At 34.3% G+C, this 24,769-nt stretch overlaps 1 protein-coding gene across 1 annotated transcript in view; it reads right to left on the bottom strand.

Moving 5' to 3' along the window:
- Positions 1 to 24,769, bottom strand: part of NELL2 (neural EGFL like 2) — a 320,895-nt gene that overhangs the window by 1,631 nt on the left and 294,495 nt on the right. The window contains exons 16-19 of the mRNA XM_045553976.1: positions 21,410 to 21,550; positions 14,903 to 15,096; positions 13,612 to 13,788; positions 11,948 to 12,172 (exon numbers count right to left, since the gene is read on the bottom strand). Of these exons, the coding sequence (XP_045409932.1) occupies positions 11,948 to 12,172; positions 13,612 to 13,788; positions 14,903 to 15,096; positions 21,410 to 21,550 (737 nt within the window). The remainder of the gene's footprint in view (positions 1 to 11,947; positions 12,173 to 13,611; positions 13,789 to 14,902; positions 15,097 to 21,409; positions 21,551 to 24,769) is intronic.

The following is a 24,769-nucleotide window of genomic DNA, read 5'->3' as shown; positions in this document are numbered from 1 at the left end:
CAGCATGAGGAGGGGCTTTGAAATAAGAAGAGTTTTGTGTAGTTAAGAAACTGAAAAAAAGGTCTGGGTAAGAATTTTAAGCTGGGGAAGAAATCAGTATAGAGATGAAATAGGAGGGATAGGAAGGTAAGGACTAGATATGCATAATTAGTTTTCATAATAAAGCAGCAAAACAATCTAGTATAATACAAAGAAGAAAAAATGCATATCTTATTCCTTGATTCCTTGCACTATTAATGTTTCTCAACCAGCTAACTAATAGTAATAATAATAATGTTAATGCCATAACTATAATTGTAATGATGATAATATCCCACTTCTTGAGTGTGCACTCTGTGTCAGACACTTTGCCAGGCATTTTAAATACATTATCTAATTTCAACCTCACAGCATTCCCAGTGGGTTCGCTATTCATAGTTCCACATTTTATATTCAGAAATTGAAGATCAGAAAGCTTATACTTCATGTCCAAAAATCACACAGCTAATAAATGGTAGAGCTAGGATTAAAACTCAGGCTAGTCTGACTCTAAAATTCATCCTCTATTCTATATTTTCTCTCAGATAATTGACTTTTGATGATTGAAATGTATTATACTTTAATGTGATAAAATCAGGTCTCTTTGTTTCCATAAGATAAAACTTGGGAAAAAAAAAGATTTTGATGCTCTAGCTTTTGTTGAAGCACACCAAATGAGGGAAAAAAGCCAGTATATACCCAAGAAGAATAGTATTGATTTAACCTAATCCTCATCCTTTCTAAATTATTATTAAGCAGAGTTTTTATTCTGGCAGTGAGAGACTCAACCATCCCTTGGACCTTTAGTGGCATTTTAAAGCTGTGTCATCAAGCTCAGAGGCATAGGTTTTCTGACCATAACCTGATTACATGATTTTTCCTAATTCACTGGCCTAATGAAATGATAAGTGTATCAGTTCCTGAGAACTGATACTAGTTAGTTCCTCAAATTGTATGGATTTTTTTTTTTTTTTTTTGAGACAGGGTCTCACTCTGTTGCCTGGGCTAGACTGTAGTAACATCATCATAGCTCGCTGCAACCTCAAACTTCTGAGCTCAAGCAATCCTCCTGCCTCAGTCTCCTGAGTAGCTGGGACTACAGGTGTGTGCCATCACACTTGGATAATTTTTTATTTATTTGTTTTGTAGAGATGGGGCTCTCACTATGTTGCTCAGTCTGGTCTCAAATCCCTGGCCTCAAGTGATCCTCTCACCTTAGCCTCCTAAAGCGCTGGGATTACAGGTGTGAGCCACTGCACCCAGCCCTGTATGGCTTTTGAGCAGAAATAGGGAATTTCTGGAGCCTTCTACCATTAGTTATGTACAATTACCATTAGAAGCCTATGTGGAAGAAGTCATTAGTATTGCTCCTGTAAGTATGTTTTAGGAAGGGACTGTTTCTTTTCCAAAATCTTCCTGGAGTGTTTTTCTTATTCCATATCAATATGTTCTGCTATAAAAGGATAAATGCTCAATGACAGCTCCTTAATTATGAAAGAGTAGTTTATACATGAATGATTAATAAAACACCCCATTGGAGTTCCAGTTTTAGTAATGGCATAGATTCTTATTTAAGACTAACCCTCCTATAGATAACAACTGTAAAGTTGGGACAAAATATAAAAATAACAATTGAAAGCAATGGAGAACATTAGGCAGACACTAAAGTAGTTTCAATCTTTGAAAGAAGGAAAAGGCACTGTGTGAGATTCATTTTTTAGTTGGTATTCCCCTTAGGAATAGGGCACTCCCTCTTCTGTGCAGCTTGGGATAACTATAACTCAAGCAGAATGCCAAATCTTATAGGCCTGAGCTGTCAGCGGACAGCTTGAGGGCTATCCGAATGTCTGGAAATTAAGGGGGAAATAGCTACAAAAGAGGGAGGGAATCAGCACATAAACTTCCCTCAAATCCTTGGTGGGTCCTTGAATTAAAGAAGAGACTCAAAGGAGACAGTCAGAGAGCCACTGTTGAAAAGTTGAAAGATCTGGGCCGAGATTTCAAATGCTGTTTACTGTATATAGAAGCATTTAAAATCTGTGTCCTTCCAAGTTAGAAAGGATTAATAAACAATTCGAGTTTTCTCTAGACCCTGATCTCTCACCATATATAAAAATCAACTCAAAGTGGATTAAAGACTTAAAAGACCCAAAACTACAAAACTACGAGAAGAAAACATAGGGTAAATTCTTCAGGATATTGGTTTAGGTAAAGATTTTATGGGTAAGACCACAAAAGCACAGGCAACAAAAACAAAAATGAACAAATGGGGCTATATCAAACCAAAAAGCTTCTTCACAGTAAAGGAAACAACAGAATGAAAAGGCAACCTGTTGAATAGGAGAAATATTTGCAAACTAGTCATTTGACAAAGGAATAATATCCAGAATATATAAGGAACTCAAAGAACTCAACAGCAAAACCCCCAAATAATCCAGTTAAAAAACGGGCAAAGGATCTGAATAGATATTTCTCAAAAGAAGACATAAAAATAGCCAACAAATATATTTCAAAAATGCTATCCCTAATCATCAGGGAAATGAAAATCAAAATCACAATGAGATATCATCTTACCCCAGTTAGAATGGCTATTATCAAAAAGACAATAAAACAACAAATGCTGGCACAGATGAGGAGAAAAGGGAACTTGTATACACTGTTGGTAGGATGTAAATTAGTACAGCCATTATGGAAAATTGTATTGGAGAGTTCTTAAAAACTAAAAATAGAACTACAATATAATCCATCAACCTTACCATTGAGTATTTATGCAAAGGAAAGAAAATTAATATATTGAAGAGATATCTGTATCCTCATGTTTATTGCAGCACTATGCACAATAGTCAAGTATGATCAAAAGCTAGAAGAGAGGATTTTGAATGTTCCCAACACAAAGAAATGGTAAATGTTTGAGGTGATGAATAACCTAACTATCCTGAACAGATCTTTACACATGATATACACGTATCAAAGTATCACTCTGTACCCCATAAATATGTAGAATTACTGTGTATTAACTAAAAATAAAAGAAAACCAATCAAATAATTCAAGTTTTCCATTGAAAGCCAAAAAGGGCCATGATTAGGAATAAAATGATACCTAAGGATTAAGAGATTCACCCTAAAACTAAAGGTAAATTTGAAATAGACCCACCTTAAAAGGGTAAAGCCAAGCTGCCATAAGTGTAAGGTGATCGGCCAGTAATTTATAGAAGAAGCCAAGTGGACTTAGAGTCTATTGAACATATCATCCTTGATATCCAATATACTATAAAAATTAATAGACATGTGAAGGAAAACAAAAATATAGCTCCTAATCAAGATAAAAAGTGGTGAACAGAAGATGACTCAAAGATAATCCAGATGTTTTAATTAGTAAGCAAAGACTGCAAAGTATCTATTTTAAATATGTTCAGAGATATATAAAGTGATGATCATGATGAATGAACAGATGGCAAATCTCAGGAGAGAAATTTAACTATAAAAAGAATTAAGTGGAAATTCTGGAACAGAAAAACATAATATCTGAAAAGAAAAAAAATTCACTGGATGGACCCAACAGCAGATTAGAGGTGGCAGAAGAAAGAGTCAGTAAATTTGAAGACAAAGCAATAGATATTATCCAATTTATGAAACAAAGAGAAAAAGACTGAAATAAAAAATAGAGCTTTAGTGACCTTCAGGATAATTAAATAATCTAAACACATATGTAATTGGAGTCCCAGAAAACTAGGAGAGAGAAAATGTGACAGACAAAATATTTAAAGAAACAATGGCTAAACTTTTCTCAAGTTTTTGTGAAATAACATCAACTTAGATATCCAAAAAGCTCAGCAAACACCAAGAAGATAAAGACAAAAAACATGAGATCTAACTGCATCATAGTCAAACCGGTAAAAACCAAGCATAGAAAATTGTCAAAGGAGACAGAAAAGGAGAAAGAACATATTGCATACAAGAAAAGAAAAATACAAATGATTGCTGAATCAGAAACAATGGAAACTAGAAAACAATAGAATATCACCTTTAAAGTGCTGGGAAGAAACCTGTCAATCCTGAATTCCACATGCAGTAAAAATATCATTAAAAAATAAAGACACTTTCTGATAAATGAGAGAGTATGTTACCATCAGGCCTGCAATATGGAAAATACTAAAGGAAGTTACTCAAATTGAAGGGAAATGACACCAGATGGAGACTCCAATATGCAAGTAGAAATGAAAAGCACCAGAAATGGTAAAAACAATAGTTCCTCCTTATCTGCAGTTTCATTTTCTAAGGTTTCAGTTACCTGTGGTCAACTGTGGTCCAAAAATAGGTAAGTATGGTACAATAAGATATTTTATGTATGTGTGTGTGTGTGTGTGAGAGAGAGAGAGAGAGACCACTCACATGTTTTATTACAGTATATTGTTATTTTTTATTATAGCTGTTAATCTCTTACCACGCCTAATTTATAAAGTAAACTTTATGATAGGTATGTATGCATAGGAGAAAACGTAGTATATACAGGTTCAGTACTGTTGCAGTTTCAGGCATCCACTTGGGGTCTTGGAACATGTCCCCTGCAGATAAGGGGGGACTACTATATGTGGATAAATATGAAATATACCATTTTTCTTTTAATTTCCCTAAAAGATATATAATTGATTAAAGCAAAAATAATAACATGGAATTATAGAATTTATAGTGTACAGAGTTGTAAAAAATATGATTATTATAGCACAAAGGCTGATGAGATAAAATACTATTGCAAAGTTCTTATATTTTATATGAATAGTATAATATTAAATCTAATCATAATAAGTTAATGACATATACTGTAATCCCTAGGACAATAAATAAAATAATACTATAAAGAGTTATAGTTTAAAATCCAAAAGAACAATTAAAATAGAATAAAATAAAAAATGTTATTAAACAAAAAGAAGGCAGGAATAGATGAATAGGGGCATAAAATATAGATGAGACAAATAGAAAATAAGTGGCAAAATGGCAGCCCTAAATCCATCAATGTCAAAAATTACAAAAAATGTAAATAGACTAAATAAATACTTCAATTAGAAGACACAGATTATCATAGTGGACAAAAAGTAAGAACTAATTATATATTATCTACTAAAAATACACTTTAAGTATAAAACCATAGATAGTATGAAAGTAGATGGATCAAATCAATATACTATGTGGCTAATATCAGATAAAATTGACTTCAATTCAAGAAGCCTTGCCAGAGATAAGGAGGGATATTACATAACAATAAAATAGTCAATTCAACAGAAGACATAAAAGAATACATACTATGTGATTCCATTTATATTAAACTTTAAAAGAGGCAGAATGATTATATTATGAAGAAATAACACTAAGGTTGCCTATTGGAAGTAGGCATTACCTGAAAGAGGACACAGGTACCCTTTAAAGTGTCACATATATTCTGTATTTTATCAATCTCATCAAATTACACACTTAACTGTGAATTTCATTGTAATAAATCTTACCTTGATAAAAACTAAAAGCACTCACTGAAACTTAGTCTAACTACTAGGAATAATATGCACCTGCTATCAAAACTAATTATAAAAAGTAATTACTCTTACATAGTAACACAGTAAAATAAGTTTCCCTAAGGCCTTCCTATTTCTGGCTATATTGATTGATAAAGAAGTCACTGTTACTCTTTATACTAAACTGTAAAAATCAAGGTTAGAAGACAACTTTTAATTTTCAGTAATATTTATATTTTCATCCCATTATTATCAATATTTTAGTATGTTATAGTAGAGTCCATCTTCCTTTATTTTCATTCTTATTGTAGTCAAAGTGAAATGTAATTATATGTCAGAATTTTATCTTAACTTTTATTATAACCATTGCTATTACATTGATGGCTGAATAATATATATTTATATATGTAATTACAATATATTATATATACTATTTAATATATTATAAAAGTATAATATATCATATAATAATTGCATTTTATAGTTTTTTCCTTAGGTTAGGTTCTCAGACATGGGATTAAAGGGAAAAAGATATTTGTGTGTGTATGCATGTGTGTGGGGCGGGTTGTGAGTGTGTGGCTGTTGATATGTATATTTCAATGACATTAACAGTGCCTAAGAATAACAATTCCTATACATCTCTGCCAGCATTAGAAGTTGCAAAAGTTTTTTAACCTACAGAATGTGAAAATAATCATTTATAATTTTAGTTTACATCTAAGTTTTTTTTAATTTAAATGTATATGTATGTTTCAATCAAAGCAAATATAAATTTTGTTTTTTAAAAAACTAAATTAATCCACTCATTATTGATGGGCACTGGGGTTGTTTCCACATCTTTGCAATTGTGAATTTTGCTGCTATAAACATTGTAGTGCAAGTTTTTTTTTGATAAAATGACTTTTTTTCCTTTGGGTAAATACCCAATAGTGGGATTGCTGGGTCAAATGGTAGTTCTACTTTTATTAATAATTCTTTGAGGTATCTCCATACTACTTTCCATAGACATTGCACTAGTTTGCAGTCCCCCCAGCAGCATATGTTTCTATCTCTCTGCATACACACCATTTGTTGTTCTGGGACTTTTTGTTAAAATCCATTGTCACTGGAGTTAAGTGATATCTTATCATGGTTTTAATTTGCATTTCTCTGATGATTAGAGATGTTGAGCATTTTTTCATATGCTTATTGGCTATTAGTCTATCTTCTTTTGAAAAATTTCTGTTCATCTCCTTTGCCCACTTTTTGATGGAGTTGTTTGATTTTTTTCTTGCTCATTTGCTTGAGTTCGTTATAGATTCTAGTTATCAGTCCTTCATTGGATGTATAGCATGCAAATATTTTCTCCCATTCTGTTGGTTATCTATTCACCCTAATGATTGTTTCCTTGGCTGTGCAGAAGCTTTTTAATTTGATCAGGTCCCATTTATTTATTTTTGTTGTTCCTGTAACTGCTTTTTGGGTCTTCTTCATAAATTCTTTGTCTAGGCGGATGTCTATGAGAGTTCTTCCAACATTGTCTTCTAGAATTCTTATTGTTTCATGCCTTCAGTTTAAGTCTGTTACCCATCATGAGTTGATTTTTGTGAGTGACAAGAGGTGCAAATCATTTAAGTTTTAATTATTTAAAGGCTGAATGACTTCCTCTCTTATTTTAATAGCTGTATTTTTTAGTGAATTGTTTATTCATCATTTGCTATTTATGGGAAAATAAGTGCTTTTCTTATTTTTATATGTTCTTAATCTAATAAAGAAATCAAATATGCTGAAAATATTTTTCTAGTCTCCATTTGTGACTTTTTATTTTGATAATTTTGTTTATCCATAGAAGCTCTAATTTTTTTCTTTGAGATATACTTTATCACTGCTAAGTTAAAAAAGACATCTCCCTTCTGGAATTTTGATAAATATTTAATTATATTTGTTTTGATTTATTTTTAATTTTTAACATTTTCCATGTAGAATTTGTTTTGATATATAATATTGTACTATATAAAATTATTTACCCCAAATTGCTATCTAGTCATTCCATTATTTATGGAATAATCTTTTCTCCATTGATTTGCAAAGCTCTCCTGATCGTATACTAAAAGCTTTATTATAATGTTGCCCATATATAGCTATTTGTTTCCATAGATAGATATAGTAATTTATTCTAATGTTAGAACTCAGATCCACTTTCACAACTTCAATAGTTTTTGATAGATAAGGGCAAAATTTAGGAAGTCAGGAGCTTTATCCTATAAAACTCTAATTTTTTCTGTACCTCAAGTATTTCAGCATTATATCTAGAGTCTCCCTAGGAGTTAAAATGGCCTCCTGGTTTCTAATTTCCAAAATTTGCTGCTCAGTGATTATTTATTAAAGGAAAGGCCTTTCTAATCCCTCCTCCCTCCTTACTTCTCAACTAGATACATCCCTCTTTGTTGTTTGAAGCTGAAAAAACTCTGACCTAAGGGTACTTCTCTACTAGATTAAGGAAAGGATACCTCATTAATTCATTTTTGACTTAAGAGTTTAACTTCTAAGTGGAGAAATATTTTTTTTCTTAAATCTAAGCAAATTAAATTTGAAGACACCTTTAAAAAGGGAAGGGAAAATCTTACCCTGTTCCACCCAGCTAACTCCTGTTTCTTAGATCTCATCTTACTGAGTTACTTCACAGTAAGTTGGTTCACATGTTGTACATCCTCTTAGCACAGTGAACCTTTCCTTCATAGGATCTGTCACAGCTGTAATGTTGTCTTCATCTGTGGCATGATTTTATTAATGTCTATATACTCCACCATCAATAATAATAATAGCCAGCATTTATTGAGTGCTTACTCTGAATGTGTTGAGTGCTGTATGAAACTTTGTGTACGGATCATCTCATTTAATTCTTACAGCAACCCTCTCAAGTAGGTACTAATACCATTCCCAGGTAGGTACTATTATTATTCCCATTTATCAGGTGAGAAAATTGAGCTGTATGGAGATTCAGGAACATCCTCTGAGGTCACATAGTTAGTGTGGTTGATCAGGCTTTGACTTCAGGAAGTCTGGTTCCAGAGACTGCATTCTTGATCTCTAGAACAGCTTTGTCCAATAAAACATTCTGTCATGATAAAAATGTTTTCCACATGTGCTATCTAATATGATAGCCAGTAGCCATGTGACTACTGGGCAATTGAAATGTGGCTAGTGCATCTAAAAACAATTGAATTTCTATTATTTAATTTTAATTAATTTAAACAGCCACATGTGGCTAATGACTATTGAACAGCATAGCTCTAGACAATAAGCTGCTAGACAATAATTTCTAGAAATGACTGTGTCTGGTTTTGCTTAACATTATACCCCTGTACCAGCACAATGCCCAACCCAGTCTGTATTTATTGACTAAAACTAAACTCAGGGGGGGAAAGGATAAGGAGGTAATAAGTAAAAACAGTGCTATGAAAGCACCAAATTGTGAAGAATGCTTACATCTCCAATGCAATACCCAGAGCCTGTTTTGCATAAACTTTATTTTCAAAATCACAGAAAATAAATGTAATAAAAATGACTATTTCAAATAAATTTGATAAATCTGAGCATATTTTTATAGCTTATATTTAATAATAATAGAAAAGGGAAATGGCATCTAATAGCAACTTCTAAGAATCAGTACTTATGTGACAAGAAGAAATGACTTTAATATGAAAATACACTTTTTGGAATACATTCGTACCAAGAGCTGAACGATTCTAGTTGTCATTTATAAGGCAGTGAATGACAAGCTCATTCATGCTCTTTACCCCTCAAAATAGTCTAATGTTTTCTTGCCTATTACTGAATGCATTTTTCTTGCTGAATGTACCTGTCTGAGCTATATTTAATTTTCATCCATCATCTAGTACGTATTTTTGTCATTACTGCTCAGAACAATAATCTAACAGTTAGAAAAAGGGTGTAAGAGGACTCAACTCTATTGGTAATTAAATGTCAGAAAGTATTTTCCTGTTAGTCATTAGTGCTAAAATTTTGAGATATACACTCAAGTATACTCATATTAAATGGATATAAAGAAACATTGCATATACATTATTAGAAACTTTTAGTAACAGTAACTTTCAAATTTTCTAATGCATTTCAGAAAACAGCAGTAAATGTTCACTCAAAAAAGCTTTGCTTGATTGACAAATTGCACTGATTGAAAGAGCTAGAAATTTGGGTTTGAAATAGATAAAAATGGTATCTCAAAGCTTAAAGCATTTTATATTCTTTGTCTTGTTACATTAAGCCATTCTGGTAAGAATTTGTACTGAATTAAATTGCCCTACTGAAAAATTTTACAAAACGGTAATGCTCACTTAAAAAACAGCAGTTATAGGTATCTGGCTAGGATATACTCAGAAAAATGTGACATCTCTGCTTTTTTGTGTTGTTCTTAAGCCTTCAGATTATTTATTTAATTTTAGTGTTGATTTCAAAATTATGACTATGAAGGGCAGTAGCCACTACTACATTTTCATAGAAATAATAATTAAATAAGAACTCTTTCAACTTTGTGGCTATGTATGAACTCCACATACTCTGTTTACGTTATCTGTATTTTTGCTCTCATTGAAGTAAAAGGCACAAAAATACTCCATTTTCAGGCTGGGTGGGGTGGCTCACGCCTGTAATTCTAGCACTCTGGGAGGCCAAGGCGGGAGGATTACTTGAGGCCAGGAGTTCGAGACCAGCCTGAGCAAGAGCAAGACCCCATCTCTATTAAAAAAAAAAAAAAATGCTCTATTTTCCTATGAGAAAAAACTTTATAATGATTTTTCTCTAACTCTAGAAATAAAACATGGTAAACAACAGATCTTAAACTTTTCAACTCAATGTAACTGACGACAAAAAATATGCCCATTTTTGTTTTGTTTTTTGATAACTTGCACTTTTTTTTTGGAGGGAGGTTTCCTTTTTTTGTTATTTCAGAATGTTATGGGGGCATAAATGTTTTGGTTACATGGATTGCGTTTGTACTGTTTGAGTAAAAGTTATAAGTGTGCCCATCACCAGATAGTACACCTTGTACCTGTTGGTATGATTTTATTCATCCCCTTCTCCCCCATCCCACCTGCATGATTTCCAGTGAGTTTTACTTCCATCTGGACACATGTACAGATTGGTTAGTTCTAATTTAATAGTGAGTGCATATGGTACTTGTTTTTCCATTCTTGTAATACCTCATTTAGGAGAATGGTATCCAGATTGTTGCAAAAGGCATCAATTCATTTTTTATGGCTGAGTAGTACTCCATGGTGTACACTTACCATATTTTATTAATCCATTCATAAGTTGATGGGCACTTGGGTTGATTCTACATCTTTGCTCTTGTGAATTGTGCTGCAATAAACATTGGAGTGCAAGTTTCTTTTTGATAAAATGACTTTTTTTCCTTTGGGTAAATACCCAGTACTGGGATTGCTGGATCAAATGGTAGGTCTACTTTTAGTTCTTTGAGGAATCTCCATACTATTTTCCATACAGATTGTACTAATTTGCAGTCTCACCAACAATGTATAAGTGTTCCTTTCTCTCCATATCCACGGCAGCATCTATTGTTTGGGGACTTTTTGATTAAAGCCATTCTCACTGGGGTTAGGTGATATCTCATTGTGGTTTTGATTTACATTTCCCTGATGATTAGTGATATTGAGCATTTTTTCATATGTTTGTTGGCCATTAGAAAGGGCAATTGCAGCAACAACAAAAACTAATAAATGGAACTTGATTAAATTAAAAGTCTTCTACACAGCCAAGGAAACAATCAACAGAGCAAATAGACAACCTTCAGAATAGGGGAAAATATTCACATGCTATGCATCCAATAAAGGGCTAATAACCATAATCTAGAAAGAACTCAAAGAAATCAGCAAGAAAAAAAATCAAACAAACCCCTTAAAAAGTGGGCAAAAGATATGAACAGAAGCTTTTCAAAAGAAGAAATATGCCCAATTTTGTCACATTGATTTCCACTTTGAAAAATGTAACAAATCTACTTCATCAATATATCTTGCAGACCTCATAAAAGAACTAGATAAAATCAATAAAATATTATCTTCCTTCATGAAAGAAGAAACATAAAGTTTGTTGTTTCAGTTTTTAAAAGATGTGTACAGTAAGACAGTTAGGGCAATTTACATAGCTTGCTTCTACCTTGGTATAAAATAACTGATCGTTCTGGTTTCAGCCCATGCATTCTCTTTCTCCCTGAATATGCATCAGAGGATGCACATGGTATCCTCAGCCTTGGTACTAATAAAGCTGAGTGGCACTCCTTCCACCTCTGTTTGAGCAATAAATAGGAAAATAAAATGTTTCCCATTGTCCGGATGAAGCACATTAACATCTATGAGCCCTGGCTGGGGCTGGCAAAGGGCTCGCTGCTTAAATTTAATGCGCTTTACCTTGCACTGGCAGAGAGTACACTCAGTGCCATGTTTGATCCAAGACGACCCGGTGAAGCGAACCACATTCATCTCGTCCAGGCAAGTTTTGGTGATGTCATTGCGGATGGTGTCGGCCTGGCAAGGGTCGGTGACACAGTGTGGGCAGCACTCATTCTCTGGGAGAACACTGAATTCACACTCCACATCTGGGCAAGGCAGGGGCCAACAGTCAACTTCCCCTTGCTATAGGAAAAACAGACGTGCAAGGGCAAAGGGAAAGGAAAGGAGGAAATGGAGGGAGGAGGGAAAGGAGGAGGGGGGCACAGTGTTTACTGAATACTCAATTAATTTGATCGATATTTATGCTTAGATCCTTAAAGCCCATGAATCTTGCAGGGAATCTCCAAAAGCCCTGTCAGAATGATATCTATACTGCAGCTGCATTTTTAAACAAACTTCGGGGATTAAACAAGAACAACAATAAAACAAAAGCAAAAATCATTTCTCTTAAAACAACAAAATGTGCATGCCCCTATCTTTCCCATGACAAAGGAGAGTGATTTAATGTGGAAGAGGTTTTACTCTTTGCCCATGAGATGACTTTTTTATTCTTTTGATCTTTTTTATAACTTCTCATTTACTTCTTTATGCATGAAGAAAGTTTTGTCCATATACAAGAAAATAAAGTGAAACATGAAGGGAATGCGACAGTTTCCTTAGTTCATTTATATGTTTCTCGATGTATTTCACTCTCTTTTATTCCACATGGGAAAATTGTGTGAATTGAATCTTTTTAAAATGTAGTTTCCACCTGTTTCCTATATTCTTCAAAATTCTGAATCTTATGGTTTGGGAGATGAAAGCAGCCTTCGGGCACAGAAACTGACCTTGCTCTTTCAATTGATTTTTGGGTCGAAAGTATAAAAAGGAAGGAACAATAAAGCTTTGCCTTGAAAATATCTTCACACAAATAGAAAAGAATTGGGCATGACTTTAAAAGTAGCATCTTCTGTGAAACTTTCTGCTACAGAGACACATTGACCATTTTCCTTTTCATTTACACCACTACAAACAAACAAAAAATGTGGTCAATTGAAAAAAGACTGGTGTTTTCTTTATCAAGTCCTTGCTTTCTTTTTAACCTGCATTTTCCAGTAAAAGTTCCACAAATATATATATAAATATTCAATTCATATGCATATTTATTGCATATCAATATTATGTGCAAAAGAAGCCCACTAGAAGCATTGACGTAACAATCTTTAGAAGGAAAAAAATATATGTGTTGTTTTGTTTTTTGAGTCAGAGTATGACCGATAGAAATGGGTTGGAAAAATAATAATTTTTTTCATGAATTCCATTGTTCTATCCATAATTGTCTTTAAGTATACCTAAATTGGATGGGTTTGTGGAAGCTAGGAGAGAGTTTTCTTCTTTTGAGCTATAGAAATATTTTTGAAAGAGAGATTACTCTCAGTGGAAGAATACACCATGCAGCCTACCACATCCACCTCAGAATATTCCTTCTTCTGTCTTGACTGTATAACAATCATCTCATCATCCTAACCAGGCTCACTTTTTGTAACTGCCAACACTGTGGTCAGGTATGGAGAGGGCAAGGTTGCTTTCCTATTTAGATTCTCAGCCTAAACTTTCCCTCCACCTCATGTAGCTAGATTTACCAAGCAGCGGCATTGTTGGCAATTCTGGACCCAGGTGTCGCCACTGTTGTACAAGGTTTCTCCATTTTGATGGAGACATTGACTGCTAAGCCTGGGGTCACATTCAGGGCAGCAAAAAAGATCAACTGTGGGATTCTCACAGTCACAGACCATCCGTCGACACATAACAAATCCATTCTGCAAAAAAGAAAAAAAGAAGTTACCAAAACCCTCCATTTCACAATATACTAATATCATATATATATCAGATGGTGATTGGAAGTTGAAATAATTCACATTATTTACCCAACATAATAAATTTTCTTTAAAATCCTATTTTATAGCTACCATGTAGAAATTACCTAAGCCAGAAGACTTCCAATCTCCTTTCCACGTGCTACTTCTCAAATGACTTGACCAGAAAAAATGTTCCATAAATGACCAGTATAAAATGGTCACCACTGCACAGCCCTTATGTGTATATAAATGCATGTATTTACAAATAAATATACATGTATTTGTACATTAGTATGGTAATTTGAATACTAAGTAAATTTTGTTTGGTGTAAGGACATGTGTGTTAGTATTTTGTAGCTAGTCAATATTTTATATATTGACAGATTTATAGAATAATTTAAACTTTACATTTTTGCATAAACTATTATTTCTTCCATGATATGAGTCTTTGATACATAATATTATTCATTTAACTATAATTTAAGTCTCTATATTAACTGGGTACATATTACAGAATACCTCTCTAAAACTGCAACATAGCCCAAATAGGTATTTTGCACTCTTGGGTCATAGCATATCCATTCTGACTTCATTTATGCATTCATTCAAATATGATATTGTGATGATGGAAAAAATAGCATAGTCAGTAATAAAATTTTAACATGTGAATAGATAAAATGGCATGTCTATAAAATGGAATATTACTCAGCAATAAAAAGGAATGGGTTACTGATAGATGTAACAATATGAATGAATCTCAAAAACATAATGCTGAGAGAAAGAAGATAGATACAAAATAGTATGTACTAGATGATTCCAATATAAGAGGCTCTAGAAAATACAAATTTATTCTATAGGGACTGGAAGCAGTGTTTGCCTGGATCTGGGGATGGGAAACTAAGTAAGAAAGGACATAGGCAACATTTGAGTCAGTGGAAATGTTTTGTTCCAGTAATTGTTGTGGTGGTTAAATAGATATCTGCATTGTCAAAACTCATCAAGCTTATACTTCAAATATTAATATATGCAAATTACAACTCAATAAAATTGATTAAAATGTTTTATATATACTAACCTGACATGAGCACACAGAGCACCGGTCATTTTCCAACACCCAAATCTGACCATTGTGCTTAATTTTTCCATCATGGATGCAGTCCCCTGTGCAGTTCTTTCCATGAGGACATCGACAATCATATCCACCATCCAAATTGAAGCAAATGGTATCATTGGCACAGCTGTGCCTCCCAGTCCCACACTCATCAATATCTATGACCAAGAAAAAGCAGCAGGCAATGTGCTTATAATAAGCTCAGTTTCAAACAACTGCAATCAGGCAAGTTGTCTCCAGACTTAAAGCATTCAACTGTAAATTAATTTTCATCTTACTGGCATGCATTTCCTATTAAATGCTGACTAAAGCAATGTAGTGTTAATGATCTGGGGATTTCACAGGAAAATATTTTCATGTTTGATTTTAAAAACTAGATAACCTTGGCTAGAATTTCAACTTTCATATCTCTGTAAATACCATTAGTCTTTATGAAACATTCATATTTTTTCAAAGTAATAATATGGCTTAATTTATCAAACAAAACACAGTTTAACGGTGGAAATTCTGAAAGTGCCTATGATGCTTTATTGGGGATATCATCCCCAATGTTAAAATGGTGATTACAGAAAATCCTTTCTTAGTGGGAGCTGAAATGTCATGGGAACCCTGAGGCACTTTATTCAATTTCAAACCCTGTTCTCACAGCTGTACCACCCCACATGGAAATTCTTTCCCACGTTCTGCCTAGGTGCTCTTCCCTTATAGTCCAGGTGTTTCCACACTGTCCTTAGACCTTGCCCCTCACCCACAGAAGGGCAAGTAATCATCAGCAATTACCATCTCTCTTACAAAGAATCCACCACTTCCTAACTTTTCCATTTCAGATTACCATTTTGTCTCCTGCCTGACTCAACTGGCAAGTGCCCATTATTCACCCAACCTCACCTATTTTATGGTAATCACAGCCCAAAGCATTTTCATACAGATGAAAAGCAAACATATCTTGGCCCACAGATCAAGTCTGTAAGAGGAGATGCGACTAATTTTATTTATCCCCATCCCCACCATTTAAAAGTCACAAGCCAAAATACATTTCAGAGATAGTGTATGAGTGCCAGTAAGCAGTTATTTCCCATTTCACCTGTTTCCTCTGAGTAAAGGTCAAGGAAGAAAGAATTAAATCATGGTGGGAGAAGTGGATTAGAGAGAAGATGGAATGTATTGCTTTTAACTAGGGCACTAATAGTCCTCGTCAATTATAAGGATAGAGTTAAGTAAACATCTTTCTTCAGTGACTTGATTTCAACATTAACTGAAGACATGGACCAGTTAAGATAAAATCTTGGCTATTTTAAAATTCTTAAATACTTAAATTCCACCACATATTCATTCCTGGGCTGTGTCCCAGAGAAAGACAAAATTTGAGGCATAGTAGAAATGGTGATATGGACAAGGAGAAAGGCACTCTGGCACATTATATGGGGATTAAATGTCTAAACCTCTGAGACAAACAGATGAGCAAAACAGCATATAATTTGTATGAATGCAGCTTTTAAACACACATGTTGTATATCACATGACTGTAGCCAAAAAAGTAGTGACACAGTGCAGTTATTTATTCATGCCTTCAAGCATGAATCTTATACTTGCAGAGTAATTGTAAATCTACTGGTGTGGCTTTGTCCACTTTGAAATGCTTTTTTTATTATTATTATTTTTCAAGCAGCAGAAAAATAGCACCTTCTCAGATATAATCATACTCTTAAAACTGAATCCTTCTAAATACTAATATTACAATTTTAAAAAATCACTGAAATTGCAGTAAATGGATAGTTGTGTGTATTTGTCTTTTTTTTTTTTACAATAACACAGACGGGTTCTTTTAAAAGAATACTTCAGAGCACATTGTCTTCTGACAGAGTAGATTTTTCTGATAATCTTTACAAACTCTATCAGTAGATAATAGTAGAAACATCTTTTCAAAATTGTGTTTTTTTTAAATAAAGTTTTCCACAGTTTATGTGTTTGTGGAAGTTTCTTAAAAAGTCTTTTCTGTGCAAGTGTCTGACAGAATCCTTTACTTTGCTATCTTAATATTTATCATGTGTTATTTTAAGTTTGGTTTAATTGTCCTTGTTACTTCCTAGACTGAACATTCATGAATGCACTAATTATGTTTTATTCTAAATGTTACTATATATCTATTTCTAATATACTATATATATATACACACACATACATACATATGTCATACTAATATCTAAATTCTAATATAGGTTATGTGCCTAATGTGCTTCTGATTAAAAGATTAACTATTTATCTATCATATCTCTCTTTTATCCACTTCATTCTTTCATTAGACAAATAAATTTACTGTCTACTATGTGTCAAGCACTGTTCTACGGACTGGAGATATGGTAGATGAAAAACGTATAAAATCTGTTATCTTTGAAGCTTATGTTCTAAAGTATAACCAAGCAAATAAGTATGTACTATAATTTCAGGAGACTTTATAATTTCTATGAAGAAAAGAGCATCAAGGTAAATGGACAGAGTGTCAGAGGTGGAAGGATATTTTAAATTGGGAGCCAAGGAAGAGCCAATTTGAATTAAATGAAAGAAGGACCATGCAAAGATCTCAGGAAAGGACATTTCACAAAGGGGAGCACATGCAAAGGAATCAGTTTGGTATATTTGAGAAATGGCAAGAAAATCAAGGGTGTATAACATAAAACATGGTCAGGGTTTGGATATTACTCTGAAAGAGATGTAAAGGCTCTGGGAGAATGAACAGAGAAGTAATAGGTTCTGACTTCAGTTCTAGAAGGATTGTTCTGGGTACTATAGAAAGAAGACTCTAGGGGAGCCAGGAGTGGAAGTAGAAAGACCAGTTTGGACGCTGCTATAGTGGTCCAGAGAGAGGTAATAATGGCTTACAGGATGGTGACAGCAGCAGTGGTGAGAGGTGGTCAGATCAGGAATATATTTTGAAAGTTGAAATTAGAAGATTTATTAATGTATTAGATGTGAGGTGTGAGGAAAAGAAAGAAAGAAACAATGACTCTAATTTGTAGGTCTGGGCAACTATTAATATATTTAGAGACCTGTAAGATTTAGAGAGTAAATCAAAAGTTCTGTTTTAATTATATTAGGCCTGAGTATCCTATTAGAAATCGAAGTTTAGATATCTAGTAGACCACTAGATATATGAATCTGTAGCGAGGGCAGAGGTCTGAATTAGAAATATATACATGGTATTTTCAACTATGAAGCTGGTTGACTTAGGAATTGAGAATAGATGGAGAAGCTTGACAAGGCCTGAGCCCTGGGGCATTTGAATATGTAGTACTCTGGAGAATGAAAGCAGAAGCTGTAGGAGAAAGGAGAAAACCAGACAAAGTAGTGTCCCCAAAGCCAAGTGAAAAAAGTTATGTTCTGTAAGAAATGTTTTGAGAGAAAAGAATGATCCATTGGGTCAAATGCCTGAGTGGTTAAGTAGGAAGAGAGCAATTAGCTAGTAAATTTGGCAAGACGGAAACTGTTAGGAATCTTTAAAGAAAAGCATAGGCTGGAGTAGTGGGACTAAAGCCTCACTGGAACCAAGAAGGCAGAGATAACCAAGTATAGAAACTTCTTTCAAAGAATTTTGTTCTAAAGGGAGCAGGAAAATGGGGATACGTTTGGAGAGTCAAGAGATGTAAAGGGAAGTTACTTTTCATTTGTTTTTGTTTTGTTTTTGAAGATGGCTGCTAATCCAGATTGTTTGCTGGATGATGCAGTAGAAAAAGCATATTTAATGACATGGAAGCAAAAGTGAATATCACAAAGGCAAAGTCCATAAGTAGGTGAGAGAGGATGAGATGCAAGATACAATGGAGTGTTTGAGCTTTGATAGAAGCAGGGACACTTCATCCAATAAAGCAAGAGGGAGGGAAAGCAGTTGGATACATTAATAAATGAGAGTAAGCCTACTAGTATGGCTCTTGGTGGAAAAGAGAATTAGTTTTTCTACTACTTCTGTGCTCTCAGTTAAATAGGCCATTGATAGATAATGAAGAGAAAGGAAGAGGTATCCAACATTCAAGGAGACTGTAGAAAGTATGAAATGGTTGTATCCTAGAGTTGGAAGGGAATGTAACTGAAGAATACTGGACAGTGCTAATGGCCCCCAGTGATCCTCACCACTTAGTACCCGCATGTGTAATTTCCTGCCCTTGAATGTGGGCTGGGCCTATTGACTTCTAACAAATAGAAAATGGGAGAAGTCATGGAATGTCACATCTGACATAAGGTTTTAAAAAGACTATGGCTCCCATCTTGGGCATTTGCTCTCTCTTTTATTGCTTACTCTAGGGGAAGCCAGTTCCCACATCTTGGGGTGACTCTGTGGAGTGGTCCATGTGTTAAGGAAATGAGGTCTGCCAATAACCACATGAGTGACCTTGGAAACAGATCCCCATTCCCCCACTCCTACCATAGACAAGCCTTCAAAATAAGACCACATCCCTGGCCAGTAGCTTGACTGCAATCTCCTGAAAGACCTCGAACTAGAGGTACCCAGCTAAGCTGTGCATGGATTCCTGACCCTTAGAAACTGTGAGATAATGTTTGGTTTTAGCTGCTAAGTTTTGGGGGTAATTTGTTACCCTCTATGGATAGCTAATACAATCCACTTCAGATATGTGGTCATAAATTTAAAGGTAAGTGAGTGCCACATGTACTCACCATCAAATTGGTACTAACTGATCAACACTTAAGTGCACATATAGTAATAACATTCACTGGGTGTTGGGCAGATGGGAGGTGGGAGGAGGAGATGGGTATATACACACCGAATGGGTGTGGTGTACACTGTCTGGGGGATGGACACGCTTGAAGCTCTGACTTGGGTGGGGCAAAGGCAATATATGTAACCTAAACATTTGTACCCCTGTAATATGCTGAAATAAAAAAAAAAAACTAAAAAAAAAAAAACATAAGTGAGTGGAGTTGAAAATTTAATGTAAGATAGCCAGAAGAGGTCTGTGTCTTTTTCTATTCATATTTATTCACATTCAGATGCAAAGAAAAGGGTGTACAAGGATACTAACCAAAATTAAGCACAGTTTACCCCTGGAGGACAAGTGGAAAGGATGGGGAAAGGGGGATAAGAGATGAAGATGCGCAGTCAGCTTTAATCTACATACTTCTGTATGATTTGCATTATTTATAATCAGCTTATAGTCATTATTTATGTGCATAACTTTAAAAAAGACAATCTTAATAAAACACTATACAATATAAGCAAAATAGCTTATCAGGAAAGAACAAAATCCCATTGTTTAATTTGTTTCTGCACTGCAATGTATGGTTTCTGGTATCCTCTACAGGGCTGGCGATGTTCACTCCGGAACATTCACAAGTACAAGATAAAGCTCTCAGACCACAGTTAAGTGGTTATTTGCAAATGCCAGGGTTTAGCCCCTGGTAAGGCAACAATATTCCCATTCCCATGTGAAAATCCTGATGAACCTCTGCTCAAGGCCAACAGCTCCCCTGCTGGTGGCAAAGCACTGGAGGGGCCTTGGAATCTGTCACCTAAGTCTGTTTCACTTTTCTTTGTGTGGAAATCCTTTGAGGCCCAAGGATAAAAGACATCATTTAGGTGTCATGTACCTTTAGGTTAGATTCTCAAAGGCTTTTATTGACTATGTCATCTTTATCCCATTATTCCCTCAGGCTATTGATAGTTGTTCTATGAAGGTGTAAATACAAATGGAGAAAATAATGAGTTCTTCAGTTTTGTTTTCCTTCTTATGTCAAGATTTCTGATAGCACACTCATTCAGTGTGGGTGATTTCCCTGACAATTATTCACTGAGCTCTGCTTGCTCTGTCTGGTTTCTAAAAATTCTATCCCTTCATAGAGGATATAGAGGAACAGAGCTGTCAATTCACTGAAAATAATTCAAAATTAATGGTAACTAACTGAATATAATCTAATTGAATCTTCTACTTTTATTAGATTGAAAACTTCTTGGAAGCAGGGACCATATCTTATGTATCCAATGTTCAACATTCACTAACCATCTCTTACTTTGCCAGCCAAGCGGTATGTTAGGAATAGCCCAGAATAGCAAGTATTATATAAGTATATTACCCTTGGTCACATCATTGTAATTTTCTTCATTTTCACTTTAATCCTGCTTTTTTCACCTATTTTTTCTACCTGTTTTGGGGTCATATTTTTGCATCCTCCCATTTTTCAAAATTTATGTGATACTATGGGCTTTTTCATTCTAAAAACATCCTTCAATGGTTGCAAGAATCCACAGACAACTGGGTTAGTGTCACAAACTTTATCTAAAAATAATTACCATAATTAGGAAACAAAAGTTAGATTTTACCATGTTTCCAATCATTATTGTGTAAACATATATTAAAAAATGCCAATAACTTAACCATTAAGCAGTGTCTTCTATTTACATCTTACTATATATTCCTCAAGTTCAAAAGGACTTCTTAAATTCTAGATCTCCCTTGTACTGACCTTCACACGATTCCCCACTTGGTGAAAACATCCCATTGTCATGGTAGCCATCTCTGCACTCACAGTGGTACCATCCAGGCAGATTAATGCAGTTAGCACGGCTGTCACACTGAACAAAGCCATCAGAGCATTCATCAATGTCTGGAAAAAAAAAGTATAATTTTGTAAAATTGTTTCTTTTCTTTTGAAGAAGCTAGAACATTCTGCTACAAGGCTACTAAAATTTTTAATGCTGGTAAATCCTTCATATTGAGAATATATAAAATCAAGAAAGTACACTTAGTTGTTAGAAGCTATACAGAAAGAATGTTAGTAGCGTTATTAATAATAGGAGATGTAGTGTTATTAACAATAGGAGAAATATCTGGAAGGCTTCTTTGATGCAAAACTCATTCAACTGTAGAAAATGGAAAGAAACCATTTGAGGGTCATTAGTGCTGTTCCCCAAATAATTCTAGCTCTTTTGGACACAAACTAGGATTGCAGTTCTCTAGTCCCTTCAAGTTACGTATGGCTACATGACATGTGGAGTGTCACTTAAGCCAATTAGGGAGTGATATGTGTCACTTCTAGGCAGAGCCTTTAAGATGCAGTGTGTGATACACACGTACCCTGCCCCCATTACAATGATCTGCCATTTCCAGAGCTCTAAAAGACCTAGCTGAGTTCCTGAGGGAAGATGATGTGGGCCATATTCCTTACCTACCTGAGATGGACATATAGTTATGGGCAAGAAACCAACCTTAGTTGCTGTAAGTCACTGAGATTTTAGGTCTCTTACTACTATCAGCATAACTTATATCAACCTTACTAATACATTATTCATCTCCAATACATATGGCAATAGAATTTATGCATCAATGTGCTTCACGTTTTCAAGAATACATACCACTTCTCTTTTTATTGTGTTTCACATATATCATGTCACTCAACCCTCAAAAAAAACCTTGCCATGTAGACGGTATATCAAAGATATTAAAAAAAAAAAAACTAAGGCAAAAGGAAATTATGAGATTTAATGAAGGTCACCTAAAGTTTGCAGTTGCCTGACTTTAAGGTATGTGCTCTTTCATACAAGGAGACTCATGCTGAAATTGGCAAAATGACTGTACTGAGAGAGCTATGGATGTTGAGTGTCAGATCTCAAGAGGCTTATTACTAGTCCCGAATGTTGTGACCCTTTATTCCCCTTGGTCAGTCTGTTGAATAGTGGGCACATCCAACACCATCCAAGTACCTTCCTTTGCTCATAGAAGGAAAAGTAATCCTTGGAGTTGCCTTACAAAGTGTTTCCATCTTCTCAATACCTCCAGGTTTTCTGGGTCCTTTGGCTTAACACAGACTCTGCTAAATGATCCAATGGCACTGTACCATTGTGGCTGTCAAAAACACCCACATGTACCTCACTCCCATCTTGATAGCCCCATGCCATAACTGAAGGCTCCACTTGCAAAGGCAGGGTGGTCCTTTCTCTTATATGCTTCCCACACCTGTGTCGTATTTGCTGCTGCAGTGGCCAGGCACAATGACATCCCTCAAGTTGAAGGTAAGGCCAGTTGCTTTTTAGAGTCCTTTCCCCTTAGTCCACTTTATTTGGCAGAATATATTTCCTTCCTATTTCAATTTCACTAACTCCAAATTTCTGAAAGCATAGAGTCCTTTCATTTTCTTTTTAAATTTCCTCTTTTCTGATGTTCAATTTTGAAAGAGATAAATTAATGGATAAATGGATAAATACATAAAAAGAAATCAGAGAAAAAAGCCATTACTCATTTACTTCTTGATAAGTCAAGAGTCCCTTCTGTAAAACAGGATGAAAACCATTCTCTTAGATTATTAGGTAATAGGCCAAAAAAGTAAATATTTTATATCACTGTAATATTTTAGCATTATTTCTGAACTATGAATCATTTTGGCTCTGTGGTTCCTTTTCTTTAGAGCCAGTTACTAATGTCAGTAATTCCTACTGTCAAAATAATTGTTAGTGGCCAAATCAGCTAACCATTGACTTCCTGACACGTAGCTGATGTGGATTGCTTCCATTTACTAAGGGTTTGTGAAATAGCCTATTTGTACTTCAGGGGCCTCCCTAACTGATGAACCTTTGATTATAAATGGGTCCAGAATGCTGTGCTCATTTCAGCTTTATGTGGTGTTTTCTTCTAACCCAAATGATGCAGAAAATTGATTATGTCATTTCTTTAGTGCATGGACAAAAGAAAACAGGTTGGAATTTAAGCTTTAGAAGTGAGTTTTATTGGATGAAGGCTAGGAGAGGGATATTTAGAGTCACTCATTTTAGAAGAATTTGGTCATTAAGGTTAGTGATTTGAAAGTAACTATTGATGGAACAGAGCTTTCTCCACTGAAGTGACTTTCCCATCTACATTAAGTCTTCAGTTTAGTCCTTTTTTCCTGCCTTAACATAGTTGTAGGGTTATGTCAGTCCCCATGGTATAGATATATACTTTAATTGTTACTTCTCACTTCTTTTCTCTCTTGTCACTCCTTTTCCAAACACCAGGCCCACTCCTATACCACCTGCCTCATATCTACTTCCTTGATCTATAAACATATTCTTTAAAGTTCAATAGAAATGCTATGTATTATATTATTTAGTGTATTGAAGACTGGGGATACAAACATATGCCTGCCATAATATATTTTCATATAAACTTTGAGCATTATTTTATTATTTAGATACGACTACTAGGTAGTATTGTAGAGGATAATATGAAAGTATGGCTCCTTGACTTATGATGAGGTTCCCTCCCAATAAATAAACCCAACATAAGTAAAAAATATTGTAAGTTGAAATTTCATTTAATACTGCAATAAACCCATCATAAGTTAATCTATTTTAAGTTGATGACAATCTATATATGCTTCATTTATTAATTTATCATTCAATATTTTTTGAATACCTATTATGTACCAGAAACTATGTGCTAGGGAAACAAGGATGAACAAGACAGAAGCAATTTCTGCCCTCACTAAGTTTATCATTTATTTAAATTTATTTTAAGAAAATTAAATTTATGAAAATCTGAAATTACAATCATATAGAACAGTGTTTCCCAACATGTGATTTATCTGCCACATGGTATGGCATATAGATGATAATGGGAAAATACTTTGTTTCAGTGGTTACGTATTTATTTTTCTGAATTATTTCCATTTATGGCAAGTAATATTGTAGTAAAGAAATCATATTTAAATTTTAAAAATGAGAAGAATTAGAGAAACAATATTAAGTAAATATTGGTATTAAGGATATATGAACATGACAAAAACAATGAAGTTTTGAAAATGCCAATATATACAGTATGGGACAATTATTCACATTTCAAAGGAATTTGC

This window comes from Lemur catta, chromosome 6 (genome assembly GCF_020740605.2).
Source record: "Lemur catta isolate mLemCat1 chromosome 6, mLemCat1.pri, whole genome shotgun sequence".
NCBI lineage: Eukaryota > Metazoa > Chordata > Mammalia > Primates > Lemuridae > Lemur > Lemur catta.
The sequence above is the reverse complement of the archived record's forward strand: the minus strand, read 5'-3'. Positions and strand labels throughout refer to the sequence as shown.